Source organism: Barbus barbus (assembly GCF_936440315.1).
Source record: "Barbus barbus genome assembly, chromosome: 17".
Lineage (NCBI taxonomy): Eukaryota > Metazoa > Chordata > Actinopteri > Cypriniformes > Cyprinidae > Barbus > Barbus barbus.
The window spans coordinates 13,459,483-13,485,801 of NC_136745.1; the positions used below are offsets into that span (position 1 = coordinate 13,459,483).

A 26,319-nucleotide genomic window follows, 5' to 3' on the forward strand; every position below is an offset into this window, starting at 1 on the left:
TTTTAAAGTTTTATCTTTTGAACATGACTATTTTTCTAATATTAAAAATATTATGTTCATTGTTAGCTCATTGTAAGTTCATACTATCAATGAAGAATTAACATGCTTTAAAAAATATATTTTTCATTGTTAGTTCATGTTAATTAATGCATTCCCTACTGTTAACAAATGAGACTCAATTATAAAGTGTTATCAAAACCTTTAATGCTTTAAGCATTTTTTAAGGATTTTATTGAGAAGTTTAAACAGACTCTCTCTCTCTCTCTCTCTCTCTCTCTCTCTCTCTCTCTCTCTCTCTCTCCCCCTCCACACTCACTGAACTCACACAGTCAGTCACTCACCCAGTCACCTACCGCACACATTAGAAGCACAGTGACAGGATATCTCTGATAAGTTTTAAAATTTTCTTCTCGCCATAGTGTACTGTAAATTCATGGAATTAATCACATATCCTCAGACTGTCTTGTTCTGTGTTTGGTGTGAATTTGTGGTTTCTGCTTGGAGGTGTATGAATTTGTTTACAGCCCGTTTTGAAAAAAAAAAACACATAAAAAAAAAAAAGCCGACTTCCTGTTGGTCGTAGCTAATGTCTGTAAATTAGAAAGTTGTCCGGCTTAATGTGAACAATTTATGTACCAAGTTTGGTGTCTGTAGCTATCATTATATATATATATAATCATTAATAATTATATTCCATTTAATGTTGATCAATATTAATTCCAAAATGTGTTAATATATTATTAAATTTTAAAGTTTCTCTTTTGAACATGACTATTTTTCTAACATTAAAAATATTTTGTTCATTGTTAGTTCATTGTAAGTTCATACTATCAATGAAGAATTAACATGCTGTAAAAAATTATATTTTTCATTGTTAGTTCATGTTAATTAATGCATTCCCTACTGTTAACAATTGAGACTTAATTATAAAGTGTTATGAAAACCTTTAATGCTTTATAAGCATTTTTTAAAGATTTAAAAAAAACAGACCCTCTCTCTCTTTCTCTCTCTCACCCAGCTCCTCAATCCACACAGTCACTCACACAGTCACTCACACCCCACCCCCACCCCCTCACTCAGCTGCAGGCTGACAGGGAACTCTCACTCATAGAAGCATTGTAACAACTGTCTGATAGTTTTTAAATTTTCTCCTCTGCATAGTGTATTGTAAATTCATGAAATTAATCACATATCCTCAGACTGTATTGTTCTGTGTATGTAATTTTTTATGAAGTGTTTGGAAGCTGCTCTTAAAAGATAAAAAAAAAAAAAAAATCTCTTTTTTACTGTAACTTTAATAAATTGCCATTAAATCATCGTTCAAGATATCCTAAATCCGTCCGCAATTTAGCATCTTCAGTATTTTGGCATCATGAGAAAAAATGTTTGGTGTGATTTACGTGTTTCTGCTTTGAGGAGTATGAATTTGTTTACAGCCCGTTTTAAAAAAAAACCCACATTAAAATAAATATAGCCGACGTCCTGTTGGTCGTAGCTAATGACTGTAAATTAGAAAGTTGTCCGGATTAATAAGAACAATTTATGTACCGAGTTTGGTGTCTGTAGCTAAAAGTAACCCCCCCATTTTTGACAAAAGGTGGCGCTATAGAGTGCCTCTTCCACGCCCGTTTATGAGGTTTTTCCAGTGTCTAACTATCATTAAAATGGATATGTGTGTTGAGTTTCATGACATTCTAAACATGTTATCTGCCTCAAAATCACCAGAAACGAATTTTCAACTTTGACACGTTGCCATGGCAACATAATTTTAGATATCAATATTCCCTTCACAGTTTTACATCGGCCGTGTTTTGACATTATTCTGGTGAAGTTTGAAGCAAATCGAGTAAAAATAAGATGCTGAATTCAAATAATTTTGAAAACGACACACTTCCTGCAGCCAGTTGGTGGCGCTATAACTTTCAGTCATAATAGTCACATCTATCCGATCGGCATCATACAACGAACAAACCACTGGAGTTTGATCAACATCATACAATGTATGTGGACGTTATTAGGCATTTCCTGGGTCTCATTTTTCGCCATAACTTCATCGCCTCGCCACGGGCAAACCGTTCGACATATCAAAAATATCTTCGCAATTTAGCGTCCCCAATGTCTTGAGATCATGTTCACCGAGTTTGGTGGCAATCGTATGGAAATCCTCAGAGGAGTATATCAAATTCCAGAGCATGCGCTTTTTAAACAGCCCTGAATAGCCGACTTCCTGTTGGGCGGAGCCTATGACATGCTGCGCGGAAGTTGTTCGGCTCAATGAGTTCTATATGTGTACCGAGTTTCATATGAATACGTGCAAGTATGTGTGAGCTATACATCAAGCTTTCTGACAATTTTCCAGGGGGCGCCGTAGAGCCCCTGTGCCACGCCCGGGTCCCAGCCTCAGCGGCGTCCTAATGGCCGCAGGTTCCAACGTGCGTGCCAATTTTCGAGAGTTTTCGGGCACGTTAAGGCCCCCAAAAGTGCCCGGATGATTGAAATAAAAAAAAAAAAAAAAAAAAAAAAAAAAAAAAAAAAAAAATAAATATAGCTGCGAGCAGCGATGACGGGCCCAAGCCGTCAGCATATGCCACCCCGGTGGCATCGATAAAACGGTGCCCAGCGAGCACAAGCATCACAGTAACCCTCTGGCAGTTTGGTTTTAAGGGATACGGCAATTAAAGGGTTAATCCAAACCATCAACTCTGTGAAACACACACACACAGAACATATAAAACTTTAAGTTCTGTGAAAATATATTTTTCATTGGTAGTTGATGTTAGTTAATGCATTTACTAATGCTAACAAATGAGAAATTATTATAGTTACCAAAGCTTTTAATGATTTATAAGCATTTTTTAATGATTTATTTTTCCATTAACTAACATGAATAATTTTTTCTAACACAAATTAATAAAGTAAAAAATATATTGTTAATATTTAATGTTATTTGTGAATTAACCAATGTTAAAAAACAACATTATTTAACTGTTGTTAATTTACATCATTAATAAATATATACCATTTAATGTTGATCAAAATCAATTCCAAAATGTGTTAATATATTATTAAATTTTAAAGTTTTATCTTTTGAACATGACTATTTTTCTAATATAAAAAATATTTTGTTCATTGTTAGTTCATTGTAAGTTCATACTATCAATGAAGAATTAACATGCTGTAAAAAATATATTTCATTGTTAGTTCATGTTAATTAATGCATTCCCTACTGTTAACAAATGAGACTTAATTATAAAGTGTTATCAAAACCTTTAATGCTTTATAAGCATTTTTTAAGGATTTTATTAAGATGTTTAAACAGACCCTCTCTCTCTCTCCCTCTCTCTCTCCCCCTCCACACTCACTGAACTCACACAGTCAGTCACCCACCCAGTCACCTACCGCAAACATTAGAAGCACAGAGACAGGAGAACTCTGATAGTTTTTAAATTTTCTCCTCCGCATAGTGTATTGTAAATTCATGAAATTAATCACATATCCTCAGACTGTATTGTTCTGTGTATGTAATTTTTTATGAAGTGTTTGGAAGCTGCTCTTAAAAGAAAAAAAGAAAAGAAAAGTTTTCTCTTTTTTACTGTAACTTTAATAAATTGCCATTAAATCATCGTTCAAGATATCCTAAATCCGTCCGCAATTTAGCATCTTCAGTATTTTGGCATCATAAGAAAAAATGTTTGGTGTGATTTCCGTGTTTCTGTTTGGAGGAGCATGAATTTGTTTACAGCCTGTTTAAAAACAAAACCCACATTAAAATAAATATAGCCGACTTCCTGTTGGTCGTAGCTAATGACTGTAAATTAGAAAGTTGTCCGGATTAATAAGAACAATTTATGTACCGAGTTTGGTGTCTGTAGCTATCATTATATATATATAAACATTAATAATTATATACCATTTAATGTTGATCAATATTAATTCCAAAATGTGTTAATATATTATTACATTTGAAAGTTTATCTTTTGAACATGACTATTTTTCTAACATTAAAAAGATTAATAAATGCTTTAAAAAAATTGTTCTTTGTTAGTTCATACTATCATGGAAGAATTAACATGATGTAAAAATATATTTTTCATTGTTAGTTCACGTTAATTAATGCATTTCCTAATGTTAAGAATTGAGACCTTATTTAATGATTTATAAGCATTTTTTAAAGATTTTAAAAAACAGACCCTCTCTCTCTTTCTCTCTCTCACCCAGCTCCTCAATCCACACAGTCACTCACACAGTCACTCACACCCCACCCCACCCCACCCCTCACTCAGCTGCAGGCTGACAGGGATCTCTCACTCAGAAGCAGTCTAAGAGCTCTCTGATAGTTTTTAAATTTTCTCCTAAGCATAGTGTATTGTAAATTCATGAAATTAATCACATATCCTCAGACTGTATTGTTCTGTGTATGTAATTTTTTATGAAGTGTTTGGAAGCTGCTCTTAAAAGATAAAAAAAAAAAAAAATTATCTTTTTTACTGTAACTTTAATAAATTGCCATTAAATCATCGTTCAAGATATCCTAAATCCGTCCGCAATTTAGCATCTTCAGTATTTTGGCATCATGATAAAAAATGTTTGGTGTGATTTCCGTGTTTCTGCTTGGAGGAGTATTAATTTGTTTACAGCCCGTTTTTAAAAAAAACCCACATTAAAATAAATATAGCCGACTTCCTGTTGGTCGTAGCTAATGACTGTAAATTAGAAAATTGTCCGGATTAATAAGAACAATTTATGTACCGAGTTTGGTGTCTGTAGCTAAAACTAACCCCCTCATTTTTGACAAAAGGTGGCGCTATAGAGTGTCTCTTCCACGCCCGTTTATGAGCTTTTTCCAGTGTCTAACTATCATTAATACTGATATGTGTGTTGAGTTTCATGACATTCTAAACATGTTATCTGCCTCAAAATCACCAGAAACGAATTTTCAACTTTGACACGTTGCCATGGCAACATAATTTTAGATATCAATATTCCCTTCACAGTTTTACATCGGCCGTGTTTTGACATTATTCTGGTGAAGTTTGAAGCAAATCGAGGTAAAAGAAGATGCTGAATTCAAAGCATTTTGAAAACGACACACTTCCTGCAGCCAGTTGGTGGCGCTATAACTTTCAGTCATAATAGTCACATCTATCCGATCGGCATCATACAACGAACAAATCACTGAAGTTTGATATACATCATACAATGTATGTGGACGTTATTAGGCATTTCCTGGGTCTCATTTTTCGCCATAACTTCATCGCCTCGCCACGGGCAAACCGTTCGACATATCAAAAATATCTTCGCAATTTAGCGTCCCCAATGTCTTGAGATCATGTTCACCTAGTTTGGTGGCAATCGTATGGAAATCCTCAGAGGAGTATATCAAATTCCAGAGCATGCGCTTTTTAAACAGCCCTGAATAGCCGACTTCCTGTTGGGCGGAGCCTATGACATGCTGCGCGGAAGTTGTTCGGCTCAATGAGTTCTATATGTGTACCGAGTTTCATATGAATACGTGCAAGTATGTGTGAGCTATACATCAAGCTTTCTGACAATTTTCCAGGGGGCGCCGTAGAGCCCCTGTGCCACGCCCGGGTCCCAGCCTCAGCGGCGTCCTAATGGCCGCAGGTTCCAACGTGCGTGCCAATTTTCGAGAGTTTTCGGGCACGTTAAGGCCCCCAAAAGTGCCCGGATGATTGAAATAAAAAAAAAAAAAAAAAAAAAAAAAAAAAAAATATAGCTGCGAGCAGCGATGACGGGCCCAAGCCGTCAGCATACGCCACCCCGGTGGCATCGATAAAACGGTGCCCAGCGAGCACAAGCATCACAGTAACCCTCTGGCAGTTTGGTTTTAAGGGATACGGCAATTAAAGGGTTAATCCAAACCATCAACTCTGTGAAACACACACACACAGAACAACATATAAAACTTTAAATTCTGTGAAAATATATTTTTCATTGGTAGTTGATGTTAGTTAATGCATTTACTAATGCTAACAAATGAGAAATTATTATAGTTACCAAAGGTTTTAATGATTTATAAGCATTTTTTAATGATTTATTTTTCCATTAACTAAAATGAATAATTTTTTCTAACACAAATGAATAAAGTAAAAAATATATTGTTAATATTTAATGTTATTTGTGAATTAACCAATGTTAAAAAACAACATTATTTAACTGTTGTTAATTTACATCATTAATAAATATATACCATTTAATGTTGAAATCAATGTTTTAATGTTTAAAATCAATTCCAAAATGTGTTAATATATTAAATTTTAAAGTTTTATCTTTTGAACATGACTATTTTTCTAATATTAAAAATATTTTGTTCATTGTTAGTTCATTGTAAGTTCATACTATCAATGAAGAATTAACATGCTTTAAAAAATATATTTTTCATTGTTAGTTCATGTTAATTAATGCATTCCCTACTGTTAACAAATGAGACTCAATTATAAAGTGTTATCAAAACCTTTAATGCTTTAAGCATTTTTTAAGGATTTTATTGAGAAGTTTAAACAGACTCTCTCTCTCTCTCTCTCTCTCTCTCTCTCTCTCTCCCCCTCCACACTCACTGAACTCACACAGTCAGTCACTCACCCAGTCACCTACCGCACACATTAGAAGCACAGTGACAGGATATCTCTGATAAGTTTTAAAATTTTCTTCTCGCCATAGTGTACTGTAAATTCATGGAATTAATCACATATCCTCAGACTGTCTTGTTCTGTGTTTGGTGTGAATTTGTGGTTTCTGCTTGGAGGTGTATGAATTTGTTTACAGCCCGTTTTGAAAAAAAAAGCCGACTTCCTGTTGGTCGTAGCTAATGTCTGTAAATTAGAAAGTTGTCCGGCTTAATGTGAACAATTTATGTACCAAGTTTGGTGTCTGTAGCTATCATTATATATATATATATATATATATAATCATTAATAATTATATTCCATTTAATGTTGATCAATATTAATTCCAAAATGTGTTAATATATTATTAAATTTTAAAGTTTCTCTTTTGAACATGACTATTTTTCTAACATTAAAAATATTTTGTTCATTGTTAGTTCATTGTAAGTTCATACTATCAATGAAGAATTAACATGCTGTAAAAAATTATATTTTTCATTGTTAGTTCATGTTAATTAATGCATTCCCTACTGTTAACAAATGAGACTTAATTATAAAGTGTTATCAAAACCTTTAATGCTTTATAAGCATTTTTTAAAGATTTAAAAAAAACAGACCCTCTCTCTCTTTCTCTCTCTCACCCAGCTCCTCAATCCACACAGTCACTCACACCCCACCCCACCCCCACCCCCTCACTCAGCTGCAGGCTGACAGGGAACTCTCACTCATAGAAGCATTGTAACAACTGTCTGATAGTTTTTAAATTTTCTCCTCTGCATAGTGTATTGTAAATTCATGAAATTAATCACATATCGTCAGACTGTATTGTTCTGTGTATGTAATTTTTTATGAAGTGTTTGGAAGCTGCTCTTAAAAGATAAAAAAAAAAAAAAAAATCTCTTTTTTACTGTAACTTTAATAAATTGCCATTAAATCATCGTTCAAGATATCCTAAATCCGTCCGCAATTTAGCATCTTCAGTATTTTGGCATCATGATAAAAAATGTTTGGTGTGATTTCCGTGTTTCTGCTTGGAGGAGTATTAATTTGTTTACAGCCCGTTTTTTTAAAAAACCCACATTAAAATAAATATAGCCGACTTCCTGTTGGTCGTAGCTAATGACTGTAAATTAGAAAGTTGTCCGGATTAATAAGAACAATTTATGTACCGAGTTTGGTGTCTGTAGCTAAAACTAACCCCCCCATTTTTGACAAAAGGTGGCGCTATAGAGTGCCTCTTCCACGCCCGTTTATGAGCTTTTTCCAGTGTCTAACTATCATTAATACTGATATGTGTGTTGAGTTTCATGACATTCTAAACATGTTATCTGCCTCAAAATCACCAGAAACGAATTTTCAACTTTGACACGTTGCCATGGTAACATAATTTTAGATATCAATATTCCTTTCACAGTTTTACATCGGCCGTGTTTTGACATTATTCTGGTGAAGTTTGAAGCAAATCGAGTAAAAATAAGATGCTGAATTCAAAGCATTTTGAAAACGACACACTTCCTGCAGCCAGTTGGTGGCGCTATAACTTTCAGTCATAATAGTCACATCTATCCGATCGGCATCATACAACGAACAAATCACTGAAGTTTGATCTGCATCATACAATGTATGTGGACGTTATTACGCATTTCCTGGGTCTCATTTTTCGCCATAACTTCATCGCCTCGCCACGGGCAAACCGTTCGACATATCAAAAATATCTTCGCAATTTAGCGTCCCCAATGTCTTGAGATCATGTTCACCGAGTTTGGTGGCAATCGTATGGAAATCCTCAGAGGAGTATATCAAATTCCAGAGCATGCGCTTTTTAAACAGCCCTGAATAGCCGACTTCCTGTTGGGCGGAGCCTAAGACATGCTGCGTGAAAGTTGTTCAGCTCAATGAGTTCTATATGTGTACCGAGTTTCATATGAATACGTGCAAGTATGTGTGAGCTATACATCAAGCTTTCTGACAATTTTGCAGGGGGCGCCGTAGAGCCCCTGTGCCACGCCCGGGTCCCAGCCTCAGCGGCGTCCTAATGGCCGCAGGTTCCAATGTGTGTGCCAATTTTCAAGAGTTTTCGGGCACGTTAAGGCCCCCAAAAGTACCCGGATAGTCGAAATAAAAAATAATAAAAAAAAAAAAAAAAAAAAAAAAAAAAAAAAAAAAAATAATAATCCTTAGGGGAACAATAGGGCCCTGCGCCTTACTGGCTTGGGCCCTAAAAAAAAAAAAAATAATAATCCTTAGAAGAACAATAGGGCCCTGCGCCTTACTGGCTTGGGCCCTAATAATCCTTAGAAGAACAATAGGGCCCTGCGCCTTACTGGCTTGGGCCCTAATAATCCTTAGAAGAACAATAGGGCCCTGCGCCTTACTGGCTTGGGCCCTAATTACCTTTCTATTTTTTTAATCCATGGCAGAAATGGTTTATAAGAACTATAAACTGCTTTTGTATGCTATAAATCTGTGAGGATTTTCTAAAAACAAACACTAGAACAAAATGAGGGTGAGTAAATAATGACAGAATTTTTGGGCGAAGCATTCTTTTAAAAGTTCTCTGACCTGTTAAATATGTCATCGTCTTCTCCTCCCCAGCCCCAGTAGTTGTTTGGAAAGCCGTTGATCTTCAGATACTGTTCCTTGCTCAGGGATGACACGCCACCAAAGTATTGTGTGTATGGCAACCTGTTAGAAACGGACAGAGCGATAGAAACAGTGAGGAACAGTTGCGTGCTGGGTGGTAGTTGCTACGTCAGGTGCAGAAGAAGTGCAGCATATAGCTTGATTTTCTCTGCAGGGAAATGACTGTTTTAATGACGGTGCACTAATGAGAACTGGCAGGGGGCTGAACTTGAGCCCATAACATCTGCTGCCTCTGTGTTTTGCTGTAAGCCAGTTGGTCTTGTAAATTATCAGGTGGTGCCACTCCGACTTACCCAAACGTGTGATGGTTGACAGTGATAACCATAGCAATAGTTGGCCGTCAGAAAACATGGTGTTAACCCGTTTGGTGTGAGATACTTTTGACCAAACTAAGGGCATCAGAGATTGTTATCTATTATTATGTCCGATTCATTTAATTTATTAATAATTAAACAATTAGTAATAAATTACAGTGTCCTGTTACATAATAATAAAAAATAAAATAAAATCACCAAAATGTATCTAATATTTGTACTGCTAAAAATGTATTTGTTAAACAGCAGGACCATTTCAAATTAAATATGGAAGACTAAAATATTTTACAAATATTTCAGACTATATTTTCTATTGTTTTATAGAGAATCACAGAAGAGTTGTTTCTAGTCAAATACATACTTTAAATCTGAGCATACACTCTTATATATAAAGAGTGTATGCGCAGTAAATAAAGGTGCTTAAAAGGTTCTTCACAGCGATGCCACCGAAGAACCATTTTTGGTTCCACAAAGAACCAAAAGGTTCGTTAAAGAACCATCTCTTTCTTACCTTTTTATAATCTGAAGGACCTTCTTTCGCCACATTTTGTGAAACGGAAAGGTTCTTCAGATGTTAAAGGTTCTTTATGGAACCATTTAGACAAAAAGGTTCTTCTATGGCATCGGGAAATACCTTTATTTTTAAGTGTAACTAGAAAAATTATAATAACTATCGAAATGTTGACTTTTCAAAGCTTGGTTTTCCAGGACTGTGAGAAGCTACAATATTAATGCTGAAATGAAATTAACTTAGCTGTTAGTTAGTTACTAATTGTTACTAATCTACAAATCCATTTTGGTGCTGGTGTTGAAACTACTTTTGATTCTGATTTGAATTTGTCATCCAGTAGTTTCATACATTTTTACGTGACATGAACGCAGCATTAGACACACCTGCTTACTGCCTTCTAAAAATGCTGGCAAACTTGAACATCCGCATAATCACAAGATCACCACTCTCTACTCTGAGTTGCTATTATTTGTTTCTCTAGCCCTCTAATAATTAGAGATGCACCGACACCACTTTTTCAGAACCGATCAGATACCAAAGATTCTGAGTATCATTCTGAGTATCGGCCGATACGGATACCAATCCCCTGTGTGTTTGTGCCTTATCTTTTAACAGTTTTAAATCTCAGTTACTGTGCAAACTTGGAGAGAGTTTCATCGTCTTGACTGTCATAACCAAACATGACACGCAGTTTGAATGCTGAATGGAGAATGACAGACAGCTGCAGCATAGAGAAGAGTTTACCTGAACTTAAATTTGATGATTTGAATATTCATCTGTACCTCACATTAGACTATGGAACGTCTTCAGAACAGCTGGGAAATAGGGCACGAGAACTTTTATGGTGCTTTATAATGTTTTTGTGCCTTTCATGGAGCTTAACAATAACACAATAGTATACGCAGAATATCGGATTTGGATTGGACTCGTCTGACCGATACCCCATCCGGCAGAAAATGCCAGTATCGGAGCCGATACAGATACTAAATATCGGATCGGTGCATCCCTACTAATAACACTAATATGTAGTGGTGCAACGGATCACAAAACTCATGATTCGGATCATATTACGGATTTTGAGTCACGGATCAGATCATTTTTTTGGATCAGCAAAAAACAAAAAAAAGTTTAGTTATTATTAATTACTGAAAGCTTACTTTAAGTACTTCTATACCACAGCAAAAACTACTAGCTGAACTAATAAAGTCAGTAATAAAACAAGAACAATTACACAAATGACAAGCGTATAATAGAATACAACAAAGTTACTAATAAAGTCAGTAACACTAGTATTCAGATGCAGAAATGTAATAATTAATCATAAAATAACAATAGCAAGTAATCACTGCAAGTATTTATAAACTGCTGTCTCTTTAAGATCAAATGCACAAACCTAATACTGACACACATCCGGTTTCTTTCTCAGCTGTTTCGGTTCACTTAAGACATAACCAACTGTGTTTACCAGAATACTTGCCAAAACAGGTATTTAAACATAACTTTGTGTGTATTTTTCCGTTCAAAGAGAAGTGAAAGAGGAATCAATCTGTCTGTGTGAATCGCACCTCTCTATTTCTCGGCGTGTGCTCGCTTCGGGTGTGTGCGGCAGCGGTAAAAAAACAGCGCGCATGTTCTCTTTTGCATGAATGGTTTAAAATTGTTTGAATGGTACATTGGCAAGACAAAACATGTGTAAATGATAAACTTTCACTCTATGATGGTTAAACTTAAAGCGGTCATCGGATGCAAAATTCACTTTACAAGTTGTTTGAACACAAATGTGTGTTGGAAGTATGTGTACACATCCATTCTATAATGATAAAATTCCACCCAGTGTTTTTTTTTTTAAAATCCCTATTTTAAAATCCCCTTTCTCAAATCAGGCTGTTCTGAGAGTTGTGTCAGAATGACGTAGTTCTGTACAGACCCCTCCCACGATAGTTGATTGACAAGACCCGCCCTGAGTGAACTGAGATCTGTCCGCCTCAGGTGCAGGAAGACAAGATGCCTCCAATTAAGCGATTGAAGTGTTTAATTGTTGGATGTAATAATGAATATATCTGTCGTCATTTACTCCCGACATCTGAGCCACAGAGGATTAACGTTACTTTCATTTTGAAGGGAATGCGCCGATCCCCAATCTACATAAATACCCACTGCCTTCTGAAGAATGTTACCAAACCTGAACGTCACCATATAACAACAAGAGCACTTGAAGCTTCTACCACTTCAGTTGCTATTATTTGTTTCTCTAGCAAATCTTATAATACTAAAACAGATACGCAGATTTGCGATTCAAATCCTAATGTAAATCACTCATTTCAATGAAAGAGCTTCCGAGGGTTTATGAATTGATGAAAAGATAATATTTAATTAAATTATAAAAATGTCAAATTAAAATGACATTTTTACATTTTAAATATTTTATTTGTTAATCTGCATGTTAATGTGACCATTAACCGATTTCAGAGAGCTGTGAACATGCAAATGTGTCGTTAAATTAATTAAATGTGACCCTGGAGCACAAAACCAGTCTTAAGTCGCTGGGGTATATTTGTAGTAATAGCCAAAAACACATTGTATGGGTCAAAATTATAGATTTTTCTTTTATGCCAAAATTCATTAGGATATTAAGTAAAGATCATGTTCCATGAAGATATTTTGTAAAGTTCCTACTGTAAATATATCAAAACTTCATTTTTGATTAGTAATATGCATTGCTAAGAACTTCATTTGTACAACTTTAAAGGCGATTTTCACAATACTTAGATTTTTTTTTGCACCCTCAGATTCCAGATTTTCAAATAGTTGTATCTCGGCCAAATATTGTCCTATCCTAACAAACCATACATCAATGGAAAGTTTATTTATTCAGCTTTCAGATGATGTATAAATCTCAATTTCGAAAAATTGACCCTTAGACTGGTTTTGTGGTCCAAGGTCACAAATATTAACATTGTATAATTGACATGAGAGGTGCTTTTGTCCCCATGTTCTGAAGCATGGATCACAAATTAATTTACATGGCCATTCTATATTGTGAATATTGAAAGCTAAACGATATGACACACATTAGAATTTTTTTAGAAAGGAAAATCTTAAAACAGAAAAAAGGAAGAATCAAATTATGAATAGCTTACTGCCATTGTGTAAATAATTAGTAATCTATAAAAAGTAACTGTACTCTGATTATGAGCATTTTAAAATGTAATAACCTATTTACAAGTACTACATTTTTGTAATCTGATTACATAATCTAGATTACATGTAATCAGTAGTAGAAACTCAGCACTGGTAAATGGTAATATATAAATTAATTTTTGGGTGGACTGTCCCTTTAGAAACTGCAAAGTCACGGCCAGATAAAGTGAACGAGCATTCAAAGTAACACAAAAGTGCATAGAGAGGACAACAAGTGCATTTAAATACAATTCAAATTCAAACACAGGGCAATTACAGAGAAAGCATGCAAAAGCATACTTTTTTTTTTTTTTTTTTACCAAAGGTTTGTCCAATCCTCACAACATTCATTATCATTTTATTGCTATTTTTCTTACAACATACACTTCAGTTTCTACATAATTGTCTCTACACAAAGGTGTCTCTGTTTGAAAGTAATGAGCAAACACTATCCTACATCAGGTTCTGGCCCGCTCTCGTCTGACGTTCTTCCGCACTGTAACTCTTGAAAATTACAAACTACATCCAGATGCTTTTGAAGTTCTGTGGGAAAAAAGTTGCCCAGCTTCTGCGGCCCATGCTAACAGTGGTGAACGTCATAAAGACCTTATAAAAGACTTACAAAAGAGCAACACAACTGCTTCAGTGTGTAAGAGTTTAAAACCTAACCTTTATCTTTTCTTCATTGCACACTGTAAATACAAAAGGACACACGTGAATGCACCCACGCCTTCACATACATCATACTCATGTTACACGGAGCTAGTGCTGGAGGTCACTGGTACAAGCCGCTCCAACAAGCTATAGTTTCATTTCAGACAGACAGTTCAGCTCTTAATAGGCCCTAATGGGAATCATGTGTGACGTTGCTAGAATATTCCCATCCAAATGCTGCTACTTTTATGTCTGACGCTTTTATCTAAAGTGACTCACTTATTACAGGTCAAAGTCCTGCTGGAGTACCCTAAGGTTTAAGGATATTCTGGATTAAATATGACCGGGTTAAATCAACAGCATCCAGGCCTGTTGTGGATTACCAGTGAAAATAAAGTTGACTTGTTCCTCCATAAACATTAATGAAAAATTAAACACAATGCTCATAGACCAACCACTGAGGGTCTGATCCTACAACATTTGGATTTTTTTTTCCTTCACATTTTCACATCGAAGCTCAGGATTACAGATACCTTAGACTTAAAGCACTGTGGTGGTACCATGGAAGATATAGGTGTCATTTGATATGGAAATGAAAGATTACTATACAGTATTTAGAACAGAGAGTTGTATTATAGCTCGGTGACTGTATCCACTACCGTTAACAAGTTTGAAGTCAGTGATGTTTTTTAAAGAAGTCTCTTATGATCACAAAGGCTGCATTTATTTGATCAAAAATATGGTGAAAACAGTAACATTGCAAAATATCATTACAATTTAAAATAACCGTTTTCGGTATAATATATTTTTAAATGTAATTTATTCATACTTTTCAGCAGCCATTACTCAGTCTTTAAATCACATGATCCTTCAGAGATCATTCTAATATGCTGATTTGCTGCTCAAGAAACATTTATCATTATAATCATTGAAAACAGTTGTCCTGCATAACATTTTTGTGAAAAACGTGCTACACTTGTTTCAGTATTATGTGATGAATAGAAAGTTTAAGCCCAAACTTTTAAACCATAGTGTAAGACAAAATTATTTTTGCCAGAAAAAGAAAATGGTTATATATTAAAGTCTATGCCAATTTTAGAAAACTTCAGTGAATTAAAATAAAAATACTTCATCTAACTGGATTATTATCTTTTGATGTGAAACTGGATGCTTAGCATCAGTACAAACCCAAATGGCTTTACTAAGGGCCTGTATACACCTGGTCACTTCATGCAATTTCTCTGATCAGTTATTTATCGGATTTGTTAAAACGGTTCCATTTACACCTGGCCATATAAATGAGTCTCTGCAAAATGGATATAAATCCTATCTTCAATGCCCACATGTAAATTTAACAAGAGTTCACGTCAACAAAAGCAACGCTCTCACACATTAATTTTTTTAACACTTTGGGAGGAGTAAAATTTACATATGTGGTTTCAACAACCAGATGCATTTACACTTGTCCACTTTTGTCTGGAAGTCATCCCAGACCACCTCCTGAAGTGATTTGAGCGATCCGTCACGAAAGCGTTTTGGAGGATATTTACACCTGGTCTTTTCAGAGAAAACGCATAAGGTGACTAGGTGTAAGCTCTAAGAGCTTTCCTGTAGCTCAAATAGTAGAGCATGGCGCTAGCAACGCCAAGGTCATGGGTTCGATTCCCAGGGAAAGCAAGAGCTGATAAAATGTAAAAACTGTAACTTGAATGCAATGTAAGTCGCTTTGGATAAAAGCGTCTGCTAAATGCGTAAATGTAAATGTAAACAGATGAGCTACAGTCAGTCTCAAAAGGCCCTTTAATAACATGTAAATCTCATGTAAACACTAATGCAGTCATGCACACTGATATTCATGTAAATACATCTCAGAAAATTTGAATATGGTGAAAAAGTTGTATTTGAAAAAGTTCTTGTAACTTTTCAAAAAGTGAAACTTTCATATACACTGAACAAAATTATAAACGCAACACTTTTGCTTTTGCCCCCATTTTTCATGAGCTGAACTCTAAGACTTTTTCTAAGTATACAAGATCTAAGACTTTTTCTAAGTATACAAGATCTAAGACTTTTTCTATGTATACAAAAGGCCCATTTCTCTCAAATATTGTTCACAAATCTGTCTAAATCTGTGTTAGTGAGCACTTCTCCTTTGCCGAGATAATCCATCCACCTCACAGGTGTGGCATATCAAGATGCTGATTAGACAGCATGATTATTGCACAGGTGTGCCTTAGGCTGGCCACAATAAAAGGCCACTCTAAGGCCCCGTCCACACGAAGACGGGTTTCTCTGTATACGCATACATTTTTTACCGTATAGGCGTTTCGTCCACACGAAACCGTCGTTTTCGAAGAGTGAAACCGATCATTTTTGAAACCGGGTCCCAGGGTGGATAAATTTGAAAACGCCGGTTTCATGTTTTCGTGTGGACGGCGAATCCGTATATTTTCTGAAACGATGACGTCATCAGCCCACGTCTCGCCCCTAATCAGACACCGTTACGTCACATAACAGCGACACCAACAACAACAACAACGTCAGGCTACGTGCCTGTGTTCGTGCTGCAGAACCCACTGAGCTCATTAGTTTTATTAAAGCAAAATCTTTTAGCTTTGTGTGTTAGTTTATATTCGGCGCGCAAGGTTTACGCACATGGTCCAAGTCTTCTTCTCTGTTTTTTTGTGTATCTCTATGGCAGAATTACAGCGCCACATATTGGTCTGGCATGTGTACTACATCGTTTTCAGTCGGTTTCAGTGATTCCGTGTGGACGCAGATATTTCCTGAGACGACTCCGTGTTTACGAAATTTGAGGCAAAAAAAAAGATCGGATACGGAGAAACCCGTCTTCGTGTGGACGTAGCCTAAAATGTGCAGTTTTATCACACAGCACAATGCCACAGATGTCGCAAGTTTTGAGGGAGTGTGCAATTGGCTTGCTGACTGCAGGAATGTCCACCAGAGCTGTTGCCTGTGAATTGAATGTTCATTTCTCTACCATAAGCTGTCTCCAAAGGCGTTTCAGAGAATTTGGCAGTACATCCAACCGGCCTCACAACCACAGACCACGTGTAACCACACCAGCCCAGGACCTCCAAGATCGTCTGAGACCAGCCACTCGGACAGCTGCTGCAACAATCGGTTTGCATAACCAAAGAATTTCTGCACAAACTGTCAGAAACCGTCTCAGGGAAGCTCATCTGCATGTTCGTCGCCCCACATCATCACTGACTTCACACTGGACTTCAAGCAGCTTGGATTCTGTGCCTCTCCAATCTTCCTCCAGACCTTGATTTTCAAATAAAAACTAAATTTAAATTTATCTGAAAAGAGGACTTTGGACCACTGAGCAACAGTCCAGTTCTTTTTCTCCACGGCCCAGGTAAGATGCTTCTGACGTTGTCTCTGGTTCAGAAGTGGCTTGGTAGCCCTTTTCCTGAAGACGTCTGAGCGTGGTGACTCTTGATGCACTGACTCCAGCTTCAGTCCACTCCTTGTGAAACTCTCCCAAGTGTTTGAAACGGCTTTGCTTGACAGTATTCTCAAGCTTGCAGTCATCCCTGTAGCTTGTGCACCTTTTCCTACCCAATTTCTTCCTTCCAGTCAACTTTGCATTTAATATGCTTTGATACAGCACTCTGTAAACAGCCACGCCTTTCAGTAATAACCTTCTGTGACTTAACCTCTTTGTGGAGGGCGTCAATGATCGTTTTCTGGACCATTGCCAAGTCAGCAGTCTTCCCCATTATTGTGGTTTCAAAGAACATGAGATACCCAGAATTTATACTGTAGGGATGGTCATTTATTGAAACTCAAATGTAAATATTCTAATATTGTGAGTTACAGATTTTTGACTTTCATTAGCTGTAAGCTCTAATCATCAAAATTAAAACCAAAAATTTTTAAGTGTTTTACATGTAATGAATCTAAAATATATGAAAGTTTCACTTTTTAAATAAGTTACAAGAAAACATTTACTTTTTCACCATATTCTAATTTTCTGAGATGCACCTGTACATACACCGCAGTGTATAAATTTGCACATAAAGCCGACATAACACTCCAAGGCAATTCAGAAAAAACCTTGATACCATGTCCAAACAAACCATGTTTGTTCCATACTAGCCTATGTATTTGTTATCCATAGAAATATAAATATATTCTGGCTGGTGGCTGAAAATACAACATTAAGCCACGACATGAGACAACAGTCAACAAAGCCCAGAAATACCTGAATCCAAACTTGTCCATAGACACAGACAGATGCCTGGGCTGATTATAGCACTTGTAGAAGTTGCGGTCATCCATTGGAATGAGGTCCACATCGCTGAAGACAAAACAATCGTAGTCATACTCCTTCAGGGCCTCAGCGTAACCAATGTTGAGGAGTTTGGCACGGTTGAACGTATCCTCGCCATCCTGTCATTAAGAAGAGAGAGGATGATACAAAGCTGAAAAATGCACATTTTACACAAATTAAATGGAAATGTATGAAAGGATGGTGGAAGGCATGTTAAAATGTTTCTAAAGATGTGTAGCATGACATTTTGTGCCATAAAAATGAAACGAGTTTTTGCTAGAGTGGGTGTGTATGTTTAAACTGATAAAATCAAAGCACTTGTGCTTGCTTTATAGGAGCATGTGACGTCACTGCTATCCCTTCAATCTTTCACAGCATGGCTGGCAATTGGCAGGAGACATGAATGAGACAACAGACAAACACAGAACATCAGAAACACAGTTTCACAGAAAGCCTTTTCCTAGGACAAGAATATATGATCGGTAACATTCAGATTGGGCTGATATTGAAAGGAAACAATTTCAAAGAAAATTATTTATTACAATATACACTTCCTTATGGTTTTAAAAGTTAAATTAATTAAAAGTAGTAAAACAAGAAGCCATCCTTTCTACTGTAAATCAAATACTAATCAAATTGGAATTTTCATGCAAATGATGCTTGAAATAAAAAAAACAACAATACAGGTTTCAAAATTTGATTATTAAAGCTGCAGTCCACAACTTTTGGCGCTCTAGCGGTTAATAAACAGAACTGCGTGCATCTTGTGGAAGACCTACCCGAACCAGTCTAAAATAGTCAGAATATAAACACATATTATAGGTGTACCGTACTGATTCAGGACAAGCCAAAAACACGGTTTGGAAAATGGATTCATAGTGTAATCGCTTGTAATACAAATTTTTAACAAAAAATTAAAAATAAATGATGGAAAGCAGCTTTAAACAACAATTCCCCATTATTAGTATTTGGTCACAAAGTATTCTATTTGTCTATTATAATATTTATATTTGCCTCATATGTAACAAAAATCCTACTAGTTCAATAAGAACATTTTTTACTATATAAAAGCTACTTTTTTTAGTCTTTGTATGGAAGTTGACATGAATTTCACACAATTACTTGCACGACAGACAAGATTTCTGACTGACCGCCATGTCTGACTACAGTAACTAATGAATTTTAGCTGTTAACAAAAAGGGACCGTGGTAATCATAGTGTCTGGCAAAATATGCTAGTTATTGTTACTACGATAAAGCTAATGTGGTATTATATGTGGTATTTGCCACCACTGCCAAAAAGAAAGAAAGAAAGAAAGACAACTCTTTCAAAGACAACATCTTCGTCTGTGGCTGTAGAAGATCGAAGACGAATTATAAATATTCATTTTACAGCAGGGTTTCCTAAACTGGGGTTTGCAAATTGATGACAAAAATAATTTAATTATATTGTAAAATGTAGAATTAAAATAAAAGAACCATGAGAACTGTGACCATGCAAATGTTTCAAATTACTGAAATATTGCCTCAAGGGTACTTCATGTAAATATTTGTGGTCAAAAGGGTTTGGCTGAGAAAAAAAGTTTGGGAAGCCCTGTTTCACAGTAATAAAACATTTCTTTGTGTTTTCAATGGTGTAATCTATGGTTACCATGGTACATTTTTGCAAAGAAGATCCTGGAAAGCCCAAATTTGGCATTCCAAGGAGACTCATTTCCAACTGTCATTCAAATCTTTACGCTGGCTTTGGGCCTTTGGCTCATGATTAATGGATGCGCTCCCTTGTCTGGAGCCCACCTTTTCTCCCTCTGAAGAGCATCACGGCGGCACTTGAGCTTGCGTAATGAAATTTAACGACGGCGGACCCTCAGGTGCCCAGAGCTATCTGTTAACCCCCTTGCACCTGACTGAGAGTAGCAATCCTCTCTTTTATAACACACAGCAAACTCAAACGAGCTGCCCTGAAAGAACTGAGGTGCGCTTGTTCTAGTGGAGCAGACGACATCCATGATTGATAAGATGTGGCCTGCGCATTCAGAGCAAGACTTGGCTTTGAAGAGCCAGATCATCCTGTTCTACGGCCATCTTTTGAGTTGACATAAAGCAGAGTTCTCACATGTCAACAACCAGATCTGATTGTCGGCCTGCAATGTGTCACTGGAGGATTCATTCACATTTTAGGGTAAAAAAAAAAAAAGTAGACAAAAGGATTAAGACCCTTGAGGAATGAAAACACAAAGAACTGAAAGCGAAGAAGAGTTTCATTGTTCATATAGGACAGACGTAATAGCACAGATAAATGCAAACTTCTGAAAATAGGACAGTAGAGGAAATAAATAAAAGCTAATCAACTAAAAAAGAAAAACCTCACCCTCATTATATTTTATAAACATTAGCAGAATATGTTGTAAGGGTGAGTAAAGGGTGGATTACTTTTCACCAGTAAATAAAAAGATCACTTTTAAAAAGTCACAAGTCTTCCAAAAAATTAGATGAAGTGATCAAATTACACTTTTGCAAAACAAAACAGCTATTTTTGGCACAGAACTGCCATCCATGGGAAAATGAGGAGAGAGTGAGAGACAGAGGGCAGAGAAAGAGAAAGAGAGAAAACAAGGAAGGAAATAGAATCGGACAGAGAAAACAGATAATCAAGAAGCCAACATTACCATTCGTCAGACACAGCCAGTGAAGCGTAGTTTGATTGGCCAGAGAAAGAGCAAGCAGACGTCTCACCTTTTCCCAAGCGCAAGGGCCTCTGATGCGCATAAAAGGGGTTCGGTGGAAGATGGAAGGGTGAAAAAAATAAATGCAAGGTGCAGAGAAAAGAAGGGGGTGGCAAAAAGAGCAAGAGAATAATTAGTAAGAACGATCAAGTAACACTTTAGAGAAGACACAATCAGACAAGACTGCTGACAGTTCCAAGACCTTCTTGGCGAGAACATTAGGATGCTTTTAGTGCAAAGCCACACAGAATGATACACATTAGTCTTTTCGTTTACTTGGAAAATTCCCAAACCACTGATAACTGGCTGTTTGAAATGGATTCGTTGAAGACATCTGTTCTCTGAGAGTCACATATAAAGGAGAGACAAGAACTGCAGTGCTGAGTTTCACCTCGTTCCAGTCTGTAATGTCATGGGCATTTACTGAATGATGACAACAGGACGCCCAGCCTCAAACAGCAGCTGTCTCTACCACAGTCTGGGGAAACTACTGTGTAATGTGTTTCGGTTTAGCACTGATTAGCTGTACTTTTTTAGCATTTTAGTTGAAGCGTAAGACTATCAAATGACAAAAAAAAAACAAAAAGAAAACAGAAATAACACTATTCATTCATATTCACTGATCTGCATACTGGGACTTCTCAATCAGCTTTTGTTCTACTCTTGCCAATGAAGTTTGGTGCTGTGTACTGCATAATTTCCTCATTTGTAAGTTGCCTTTGGATAAAAGTGTCTGCAACAATAGTAAATGGAAAATTGGAAATGTTCATGACATGTCTTCCTCGATGTAGGGATGTCAAAAATACTGGCATTCAGTACAGTACGAGTTAACCAGTATCAATACAATTTAAATTACAAGCATGTTTGTAATTGTGAACAACAATGTTTGTGAGCTACATCACTCAAAATGGCCAATGAAAGAGAAAAGAGCTCACTTAGCAAAACACATGCCAAACTTCATGCCCCAGCATGCCCCCTGTAGCAGAGAGTTTACATTCCAGATAACAAAAGGGAGTAGACAATGTAGAAGGACATTACAAAACACAGCTTTTAAGAGGAACTAATCACTGAGAGCAAACACTGAGCTCAAATATTTCAAGATACAGTATAATTTAAAAACTGACAAGAGCATTTAAATGAAGTCAAGCAGCTGCTGGTGTTTGCCTTGCTTTATCGGAACCATCAAATTACATTTCTATACAAAGCTCTTCACATGGTTACGTTAATCCCATCTACTTCGGAGAGTTTTCAAGATAAATATTTCAACAAACAAGCACATATATTTAACCTCCAACTCAATGATAACATCAAACTGCACCACAGGCCTTTGAAACCTTCTGCAATTGCAGATTAAGAACTCGCAGGTCAAAGACTGCAAACGTTTTATTGCACTGACAAACCTGGTTGATGACATAGATGCCATAGTCCAGTTGCTGGCGCTGTAGGATGGGGTGTAGATAATACAGCCAGTACTTCAGGTGCTCTTCGCGATGTCTGAAGGGGATGATGAGGGCCACCTTCTGCTGGGCAAGGCATTCTGTGGGTTTAAACCGTCCACCAGGCTGCAACTCTGGGTTCTCTGACCTCACCAGATCTAAGGTGACCGGATCAGAAAACTCAACCCGAAGCGGACCCACTACAAGAACCAAAACATAGAGACATAAAACATATTTTTTAAAAAGCAAAATCGACATTAAATAATCCAGACTATTAAAAACCAACCAAGTGCTACTTTGTGTCTTAAAGCATCTCTCCTTTGAGAACTCATTATTATTCAACGCACTAAGGTGTATCCAATTACACTGTCATCCTACTGTTGCTACAAGCAGCAGTGTCAATGTTGTCTGAAAAAAGAGAAAGATAGCAGAGACAAAATAACCGTGTAACACAAAGCTTCTCTGACGATTTTTCCATTACAACACAGGGCTGCAGTGAAGTTAATGAATCAGCATCAATAAATAACGTGAAAACTACCATATAACTCTCATGCAAGAGAGATGAATTCGCTGTATTTTCAACAGAGAGTTACAGAGAGGGGTAAATGTTAACATCTAGAGTCATGGCAGCTGTAAAAACATGCTTTTGTTTTTGGAAGCTGGACAGAGGGAACACAAAGTGACAGGTCACATCATTTATAACCACCACGAATTTCTCAGAAATACTACACTGTGCTGAATCATAATACATTGGCAAATACAAAGACTTTTTATTTAAAAACAACCAATCTAGAACAGCCATGATGGACAAAAATGGGTGAATTTAATACGGTCCAAAACATGGCCAGGTATATTTAACCCTAAAATCAATTGGAAATATATATATATATTGAATAAAGATAGTGAAGCCTGCTTTTCTATTTGTAGTTGTCGTCTCACAATATAAAAACAACTAATGGTCCTTTACATAGTCTTCATTTTCTTTATGCAAAATGTATTTACTTTTGTGATACTTGCCAGCGAAATAGACAAGCACATAAAACGAGTCAAGTCAATATTATTTGTATAGCACCTTTAACAATGCGAATTGTGTAAAATGAGAAAAAATAATCAGTATGTTTAACTGATCATCAGTTAAAAGTACGTTTAAAAAGTTAGACACTAAACTTCGTGCATGCATACCAGTCAAAAGTTTGGAAGAGTCATTAAACTTTTCTCTTACGCTTTATGCTTTTTTCAGTGTTCTTTGATGTTCTTTGAAAGCGCAAAAGAACAGTTCGAAAGAACAACATTCATTTGAAATAGGAATGTATGTAATGTAACAAATGTCTGTCACTTTTGATCAATTTAATGCAAGCTTGTTGATTAAAAGTACCCCCCCCCCCCCATCTTAGTCCAAACTTTTGAATGGTAGTGTGTATCATGGTTTCCACAAAAATATTAAGCAACAAAAAATGTTTTCTACATTGACAATAATAAGAAATGTTTCCTGAGCACCAAATTAAATTCAAATCATTAAAAAAAAAAACATATATACATGTTTTTTTTTAATGATTTGAATTTAATTTGGTGCTCAGGAAACATTTCTCATTATTGTAAGAAATATATATATATATATATATATATATATATATATTCATATAATATATATACATATAGTTTTGTTACGGAGTGTATTCATTTACATATATACATACTTATTACATGTTACTATAAAATGACAATTATTAAATTATAGATTTATATATAATAATACTATCTCTTGCAAGTTCCCAGAGATCAACTCAAATAAAACAGCAGCTCACCCAATCGAGGTGGATTGTCAGGGCATGTTTCCAGCTTTCTCTCAGTTTCTGTGACATTAGACACAGATGGCAGTTTCTGCCTGGACTCCTCTGTTGTTAATCTCTGTTCGGCCAGTTTCCTGTGGATCTGAGGGCCTTGCTGATTTTGTGCGAAGGCTTGCCTTGAATCTGAATTTCTCATATAGTATACGACAGTGACAGAGATGTGAAGGAAACATAACAGCACCACTAGAGAGCAAGTCTTGTGTAGAAGATTGAAATTCCCAGGCGCATCCCACATTGTAGAAATCTTGGAGATGGCTATTTTTTTTTTTTTTTTAATTGGTTGTTATTTACAATCTAACCCAATCAATCACTCCCTATGTATTTTCTTATTACTGGGCTTTTGGGTAACATCTAATATTTATATATTAATTTACAGATTAAAAACCCGGCCAAATACTGTATTAATTATAAAAAATACATACACTTTTATATAAATATATGTCTTATATAAACGTCTCAGCCAATTCCACTAAATCAGAAATAATTTAACAGCTTCTCAGCTAATAACAGGCGATCAACTACATTTGGCTTATTTCCTTGAATTAAAACTACACTGTTATTACAAAGTGAAGCTATCGAAAAACAGAGAAAAACTTGACCGACGCAACAATTAAATCCGTTATAAAGTTTATAGGAGTAACGTAACTTGACGACACGAAATCAGAAGTAAAACTTTCTTTCAGATCCAAATCTCAGTCGAAAGAATCTTCTTAAAAACCCACCACATGTCCAAATCTCAGAGGTTTTATATGATAAATGTCCGCGACAGTCATATCGAAAGAGAGATGGCGATAAGTTTCCGGACAGACTTCAAACCAGTCTCTCCAGTCACGCATACAGCTCTCAGATCGGTTCATATGCGCTGGGGAGAGTTGAGCTCAGCTAGTCTGATCTATAAACACTCGACAGGCGGGTTTGCTGTCGAGTATTACTTGTAGATAGGCTGATGAGCTAGTTGCGTCATCTACATAGTTGCAGCCAGCTACAGTGAGAGGATATGAGGAATTCAGCTTCACAATAAAAGTTTCCCTCAGCGTTGCGTTTAGAAATGAGTGCTTGTGCCATGTCATTCCTACACGTTTTACTCTTCGGATAGTGAAACCAGCAGAAAACACAGACTTTTTCTGAAAAAGTCCCGATAAATTAATTAATAATTAATTATTAATAAATGTAAATGTTTTACTTTCATTTAGCATATACATTTTTATTTTTATTTAGCAATACTTGACTATTTTATAAGGTCACTGAATCAATTCCCACCGCTGTTATTTTAGTATTAGTTTTTATTTTTATATTTTCTGTTTTCATTTTATTTTTGGTTATATATATTTTTATTTTAATACATCGAATCAGAATCAGAATCAGAATGAGCTTTATTGGCCAAGTATGTTTACACATACAAGGAATTTGTTGTAGTGACAGAAGCTCCACAGTGCAACAGAAAGACAGTAACAGGACAGGACACAGGTAATAAAAACAAAATAACAAGAAATAGCCAATAACCAATGTACAAAGCAGCAAAAAAAAATAAAAAAATAAAAAATAAAATACATAATATATAATATAGGCGACTATGTATGTACAGGTCAAGTATGTGCAAAAACTGATCTTATTTGAAAAACGAAAAACAAACAAAAACAATACGAACACTGAAGAGCAACGCACCATCGCTGCCATCATCGGCGCCATCAGCGGCGAATTAAACAAAACTAGAAATGCTGCATTGCAGCTAGATGAAAAAAACATCTATTTAAGCTTTTTTTTTTTTTTTTCAGGGTTTCAAGTTTAGTTAGCCTAACCATAATCGCAGTGTCTTTACACTAAGTGCAAATAGCCCACCTTGTTGGCAAAGGCTATTTACACTAACTCCACCCACCAAATCGACCGAGTTCGAGTCCCCCTTTGCTGAACTTTTTTTCTTCCTTTTCAAATCTCATATCGCATCGGAAAGGCATTTATTTACAATAAAAATGAAGGAAATAATCAAAAAGTTGAAAATAAAAGTATCGGGTAGGGTTAGGGTAGGTGTAGGGAGGGCTTTATTGTCCCAATAAGGTGGCATTCATTTAATAATTTG

General features: G+C 36.0%; 1 protein-coding gene across 2 annotated transcripts in view; it reads right to left on the reverse strand.

Moving 5' to 3' along the window:
• LOC306883520 (beta-1,4-galactosyltransferase 1-like) overlaps positions 1-25,234 on the reverse strand; it is a 43,370-nt gene extending 18,136 nt beyond the window's left edge. The window contains exons 1-4 of one of the 2 annotated variants that reach the window (XM_079438823.1): positions 24,198-25,234; positions 22,357-22,592; positions 18,163-18,350; positions 9,189-9,311 (exon numbers count right to left, since the gene is read on the reverse strand). In XM_079438823.1, coding sequence (XP_079294949.1) covers positions 9,189-9,311; positions 18,163-18,350; positions 22,357-22,592; positions 24,198-24,477 — 827 coding nt within the window. In that variant the 5' untranslated portion in view covers positions 24,478-25,234. The remainder of the gene's footprint in view (positions 1-9,188; positions 9,312-18,162; positions 18,351-22,356; positions 22,593-24,197) is intronic. The other variant, XM_079438824.1, reaches the window with a different exon arrangement.
• Between the last annotated feature and the right edge of the window lie 1,085 nt (positions 25,235-26,319).